Source organism: Aphelocoma coerulescens, chromosome 4 (assembly GCF_041296385.1).
Source record: "Aphelocoma coerulescens isolate FSJ_1873_10779 chromosome 4, UR_Acoe_1.0, whole genome shotgun sequence".
Taxonomy (NCBI): domain Eukaryota; kingdom Metazoa; phylum Chordata; class Aves; order Passeriformes; family Corvidae; genus Aphelocoma; species Aphelocoma coerulescens.
In genome coordinates, this window is record NC_091017.1 from 69,035,376 (window position 1) to 69,042,410 (window position 7,035).

Sequence of the window (7,035 nt, forward strand, 5' to 3'; positions counted from 1 at the left end):
CTCCGGCCCCGCCGCGCCTCCGGTCCCGCTGCCCCGGGCGCTCTTCCCTGGGCCCCGGTCCGCCCCGGCCCCCCTATCTCCCGCTCCGATTCTCGGGTACCCCCACCTCCGCCCTATCTCCCGATCCGGTGGCTGCGTGCCTCGGAGCCCCTACCCTCGGCTCCGGCCACGCTCCTGCCGGCCCCCGCTCCCCGCTCCCCGACTGCTGTCAGTGAGCCCCGGCCCCGCTGTCCCTGGCGTCCTCCCCGCTCTGCCCCGGCCGGCCGCCCAGCTCTGCTCCCCTCGCCCCTCTCTCCGCACCTTCGACTCCGCTCCCCGCCCCTGCCCTGCTCCCTGCGCCCCGCTGCCCCCAGCGCTGCCCCCGGCCCCTGCCCCGCCGCCGGCACCATGCGCGGGCGGCCGCGTTGGGCGGCAGGCGAGGCTGCGGTGCCGGCGCGGGTGCCCCCTTCCTCCTGCCCTCGCCCGCTCCAGGCGACCCGCTGAGAGATGGACTTGGCAGGCGTGCTGCTGGCGCTGCTCCTCGTGCTGGTGCTGGTGGTCTCTCTGCTCTCCAACCTCCTGGTGCTGCTATGCTTCGTCTACAGTACGGAGATCCGCAAGCAGGTCGCCGGGGTTTTCCTGGTGAACTTATCCTTCTGCAACCTGCTTCTCACCGTTCTGAACATGCCTTTTACCCTGCTGGGCATCCTGAGGAACCAGCAGCCCCTCGGGGGCTGCGTCTGCAAGGCGGTGGGTTTCCTGGAAACTTTCCTGACTTCCAACACGATGCTGAGCATGGCAGCACTCAGCATCGACAAATGGATTGCCGTGGTGTTCCCCCTAAGCTACACCAGCAAGATGCGGTATAAGGACGCTGTGATACTGATGGGCTACTCGTGGTTCCACTCCCTCACGTTCCCCTTGGTATCCTTGTTTTACTCATGGGTAGATTACAACAGCGTCTATGCCTCTTGCACCTTACACCTGAAGGAAGAGACGGAGCGGCGAAGGTTTACAGTGTTCACCATTGTCTTTCACTCCACCAGTTTCATGCTGTCTCTGGTGATCTTGTGTTTCACCTATTTAAAGGTGTTGAAAGTTGCCCGGTTCCACTGCAAGCGGATAGACATTATTACCATGCAGACTCTGGTTTTGCTGGTGGATATCCACCCCAGGTAATGCGTGCACGTTCGGATCCACAGCCCCCGGTCACTCCCGGTAGTTGCCCCGGGCGAGAACGATATCCCGCCCCTCCAGCGACCCTTCCCGCTGCCCCGGCCGCATGGCGAGCGCTTCTGCCTCTAGTTTCAAACGCTGCTTACAGTGCCAGGAACGGTGGCTTGTGCATTTGTAGCCTTCTCTGTTCAAAGGCTAATCGGGCTCTCCGGGTTATGCCACTTGCCTGAGCTCCCTTTAAGCGGGAGTGACTGCTTTGTTGAGCGCGATCGTCCGAGGCTCGGCGGGGCTGGGGCTACCCTCCTCCCCTCCGGGCTGCCCTCATCTCCCCCGGGGGATTGCCTTCCTCTCCCCCGAGAGGTTGCCCTCCTCCCGTCAGGATTGCCTTCCTCTCCCCCGGGAGGCTGCCCTCGTCCCCTCGGGGCTGCCCTTCCCCCGCACCGGGCTGCCCTCCTCTCCCCAGGGGCTGCCTCCCTCTCCCCTTGCCTTCCCGGGTGCAGGGGCTCTCGGGCATTGAGAGGGTTCTTCCCCTTTCCCTTGGGCTCACGTCTCACCTCCTCCCTTCCTGCCTTAACACCCTTACTGCTCTTTTCCCTTCGTAGTGTGAAGCAGCGCTGTCTGAACGAGCAGAAACGGAGGAGGCAGCGGGCTACCAAGAAAATCAGTATTTTTATAGGGTCTTTCGTGATCTGTTTTGGTCCTTATATTATCACCAGGTTAGTATTCCCTGTCGGGGTGGGGGACTTAGCGGGACCATGATGTTCTGTGATGCGTAAGTGCCCGGGGGTCTAACAGCTAATTTTGGGGTGCCAGAACCAAACAGACCCTCGGGGCCGGTTTTGTGGGGCAGAGCACACAGACACACACACACACACACACACACCCACACACCCACACACACACACACACCCACACACCCACACACACACCCTGACACGCCACTCCTGCCCGCACACCCAGTCCTAGGGCACAGCCCCGGCAGGACCTGGCTCTCTTTCCCTCATTGCAGCCGGGTCTGGGCGCCTCTGCCAAGAGCAAGTGGCTTTTAGGACAAGTACCAGGAATTAATTACCTGCCAGTGGGAGATAAAAGCAGTTTAAAAGACTTGACACCCTTCCTTATTAGCACAACCCTAGCAATAGAGAGGAAAACAGACAGACGTTCTTGATTAGCTTGGCTATTTTTTTTTTTTTAAGGCATACAGCCAAGCCTGCTGCTTTTGGAAGATGAGTTGATATAATTTAAATTTGTCCAGGCTGATAATTTTTGTAATAAGAATTCTGTCTGGAAACATTAATGCCTGTAAATATATTGCTAATGGTGCAGCCCAGACTTGTGTTGAGGTGTCAAAGTTATCTCTGAGGAAAACCAATAATTAGACTCCTAAAATATATAGGAAACATGATATTCCTCAACTGGACAGAATTATAAGCATCCATCCTGGTGGTTTGCACCTTTTTAAGTGTCCATGAATCATTGTTGTTATGTATTTTTGTAGTCTTCATACAGTAGATGATTATTTTTATTTTTAAATCTTGCATAAACCAGTGAGCTGGAAGTCAGTGTAACTGTACTGAATTGCAGCCCCCCAGGATTTAGCCTTTCATCTCTAAACTAAAATGGGCTACATCTTTCACAAGTGATTTTTAAAAAATATTTCCCACTTCACAGTGTGTTCAAGACAGCCTTGAAGAGTGCTGTCTTGTGTTGAGGAAGGTGCACTATGTGCAAAACCCCCTGGTGAAGGCTTCTTCAAGGTTGTTACCAAGCTGCCAGTGTCTGCAGCCACACCAGCTCACAGAAACTGGCCAGCTTTAGTGCTCTGACCTTACACAGTCACACACATATAGGCCATTAATGGTCAGTGTCACTGCCCTTTCCTGATAGGAGTAGGGGCTAGGTTAAGTCCAGTGCACTAAACAGGGAATATTTTTTTAGTTTTTAAAGTGACATTTTTTTCAGTTCCCATTTACAAAGGGATTCCTTCCTGGTTGCCTGGATAGCTACATCTTTTTTCTGCAGTTTGAAAGGATTATTACAAATATTAGCATTACATCACAGAGTTAAAAGGTTAATTTATCACTGTTCAGTACATTTTGAGTAATTTTCTATTCACTTTTGCCATAATTAGGATGCAATTATGTTGAACAAAGTGGATTTTGCCATCTTCTTTCCATCTGAGCCTTACCAAACTCAGCAAATTCCAAATGTGGCCACATTTTTCAGGATGGGGGTTATTTCTCATAAACTTCTAAAATAAAAGTTACTTCCTTCTTCAGACCTTGCGTTTGGCAAATGTGAGGTGGTGCATTTTCTATGTGTGACAAACTGGTACCTACTGAACCACTACAGAGAAGGTTGAGGGCTGGTTTATGGAAATGTGTGTCAAGGTACAGCTTCTGTCTCAGTCACAAGGACTGAGCTGGTTCAGTGGCAGCAGAACAGGAAGTATTTCGGGAGCACATCCTAAAAGGCTCTGTGTCCCAAAGACAAGACAGTGCCAAGACAGCACTACATAAAAGGTGGTGATGGAGGTGAGCTTGGAGGACTTGCTGCCGTGCCTGTTTCTCCAGTCTTCCCTCATTCTGCTTTTTAGGGGGGTGGCACTGAAGCAGTGTCTGGGGAAGCAATGTGAAAGCCATCCTCCCTCTTTTCCTGCTCTTGGCCTGGTGACTCAGGTTGCATTGTGTGCTCAGGATTTGCTCCTCACTTCAGAAATATGAATGAGATTAGGATCATTAGCAATATATTTGTCTGTTCACTAAGAGATGACAGATGAATTTCATCTCTTTTGTAACAGCACTAAAACCAAGAAAACTATACTAAAAGATGCATTCAGATGGGTATTTCTAAGTCTGACTTGTTTTGGCCAGACCCTTTATTTTATTAAAATCTGTGCAATTTTTCTTCTGTTGGCTTCAGTGCAATTAAATTTGGATCCATAATGCCTTAATGGGAACATAGCAATACATCTATTTTCAAGACTGAAAAGTGTCTTAGTCTCCTTATTTAGAGTCTTTATAAAAACATCAATTGTGTAAATATCAATTATATTTTTCTTGTATTAGGATGATATGCAGGATGGGATAAACCTAAGCAATCATGTAGCAAGTGTCATTTATTGTACATTTATTTGTCATATTTTGTGTCTTCATGTTCCACCTATTTTGAATTCACTGGAACTTTTTCTGAGCAGCTTCAAACAGAAGTAATCTGTTTTTTTTAATGCACTTGCCATAGGAATGATTTAACTTTTAGTTATACAAATAAGAAATTTTCCTGTCTCTTGCTGTAATGTTCAGTCTGAATGATGGTAAATCAGCTTTTCTATGAGGAGGGATTGGAACAGCTTCAAAAGTCAACACCCTGCAAGTTGGAGCTCTGCATTTTGGAAAGAGGACAGAAGGTTCTTCACGCCTTGAGAAAGCTTCTGATCTTACATCTTCAAACAATGATGTCTCAGAGTACAGAAAAGGGCTATTTTATCTCCCAGAACATTTTCTTTTCTTCTGGGATGAATAGAGCAAAGTAGCATACTCTTGCTCCTGCAAAAAGTTTTACAAAAGATATACAGAAAATAAAAATTCCTCACCCTGTTCTTTCTACCTTCCTGAAGGGTTTGCCCACTGCAGATGAGCTGGGCGAGACATTTGCTGGAATAGTCTGAAGGATTGCCCTCACTTTTGTGGAAAAGTTGTTTAACCTAGTTGCAGTTTCTGCCCCCATGATTAATACATCCCTCCCACCTGAGGTGCTGAGGCCACTAATCATCCATGAAGCACAGACCAGGAGACACAGGTCTGGAGGCAGCTGACTGGTCATATAATGATGATAAAAGTGTTGTCTCCTTGTTTTCTTTGGCCAAAATAGCAGTCAGCTAAACGCACACAAAAACTTCCATGGCTAACTAGTTGTAGGTGTGCTCCTTAACACAGTGTGGGATTGCAGCTGCCAGTCAGACCTCTGAGTTACTGCCAGGTTATTCTTCACACTGCAGTGGTCTGACGTGAATCAACTTTGCATCTGTGTTAATTCACCGCAGGGGTGTAGTGAAGGTTCACTGGTCTGTCTCCGAGGGGATGGATTCCATGATCTAGACCGGGTTTCTGGAGTCATTTGAGATGCTGCATAGCATCCAGGTCCTTTACCTAGGCTGGCAGATATGCCACAGGACCTAAAGCAGATCTTCCAGGAGCAGCAGCCTGATGCCAGTGGGGTTAAGTCCAAATTTCTCAAGTGTCACGAGACAGCTCCACTCAGGCAGCTGAGGTCAGGGAGTCTGGGTGCCCAGAGTCTCATGTGTCTATCTCAAGTTTGCTGTGGGAGAGAGGTAGTCAATTATGTCACCACAATTTTGACTGCTTACCAGAACAGCTCAGTAACTTTGGAAAGTGAGCAGTAAACTGCAGCACTCTCTTATCTCCTATGCACAGAAGCATTGCCACTGAGAACACTTTTTTCCTCTTTCCATAGAAGGAATTGATTTTTGCCTCCCAGTGGCCCTGCTAGGAAAGTTCTCTTTGCCCTTATTGAATGTTAGGAGTAAGTACATGGCCCTTCTCCTGCAGGGACTGTGTAATGTAAGAAAATAAATGACACTTGAATGTTTCGTGAAACATGAGTTGAGCACTGGGCTCAGTGTGAATATAACACTCAAGTGTTTCCATTTCTCTTTAATGTTTAACAGGTTGATAGAGCTCCTTCCTTTTGTTACCATAAATTACTACTGGGGAATTATAAGCAAGTGCCTCACCTACAGTAAGGCTGCATCAGATCCGTTTGTTTACTCACTTTTACGTCAACAGTACAAAAAAGTTCTGATCAACATCGTCAACAGGATACTTAAGAGGGACCTGTATCCATCATCGGGGTACAACAGTTCTCTCGACACTGAAAACGATTACTGCTTGCACAGAACAAACTGACAACATGAAAGCATTCCCCTTCCAGGGAGACAGGTGTTTGCTGCTGCTGGAAAGCTGCCTTTCTCCTCTGATGCTGACAGTGGTGACAGTGTCTCCAGGGTGTGAAGGCTGCATTAATGTGACACATTTCATCGTGGACTTTCATAAAAGGCTCTTCCCTGGTCTGCAGCCAAGCACAATTCATGGCAAAGCCTTGTCCCCGCGTGAATTGAGTTGGCTTGAGGGGTTTTAAGAGAGCCTTTCGAGGCTTTAGAGAAGCTTAGACAGCTCTTAATGTTTCATGTGTGAAGACTTGGTATGACTTGGAGCATTCCATATGAAACATGATATTCCAGTGTCTTCTGGGAGCACAGGAATCCCCACATTGGAAGGACAGGTTCAGAGTCCTGAGTGCTGCATGTGTAACTTGGCAGCCCAGGATCTGCTGTTAGTTTTGAACATAAAAAATAGGTCTTTTAATTGACTGATTTATTGTATTGGTGCCTCAAGTGAGTCAGCACTTTGAATCTGAGATTGCTATCATTATTATTATTTATTACTAGGCATCATGATTGTAACATAGCCTTTAGGAAGTGGTACATATATTTGATATGCCAGTATTCTATCAAGCATAACCAAAGTCCACATATCTGAGTTACTAATATTTAGCACTTCAGTGGTATGTGATTACAATAATTGCAGCAACAGTAACAAAGACATGTATGGAATTTAGTTAAATAGCACTGTAGTTCCATCACTGAGCTAGTAGTCCTATTCAAGCAAGCTTTTATTCAGAAAAAAAAATCAGTAGAAGTGACAGGTACCATTGTGTTTAAGATATATTACTTCAACTATCTGTTTTCAAAGAAAAGGCTAAAATATATTAAATCTTTTTTAAGGGATATATAATGTGTAAAATATTTCATGCATTGGCTATATATGGTGGATTGTCATAATACTGTACAATCTTTTCATT

General features: G+C 47.3%; 1 protein-coding gene across 1 annotated transcript; it reads left to right on the top strand.

Annotated features, from left to right (window-relative positions):
* Positions 1-486: 486 nt before the first annotated feature.
* GPR78 (G protein-coupled receptor 78) lies at positions 487-6,080 on the top strand. Its single transcript, XM_069012224.1, has 3 exons — positions 487-1,154; positions 1,758-1,871; positions 5,843-6,080. The coding sequence occupies exons 1-3, from the start codon at positions 487-489 to the stop codon at positions 6,078-6,080; spliced, it is 1,020 nt and encodes a 339-aa protein (XP_068868325.1).
* Positions 6,081-7,035: the final 955 nt, after the last annotated feature.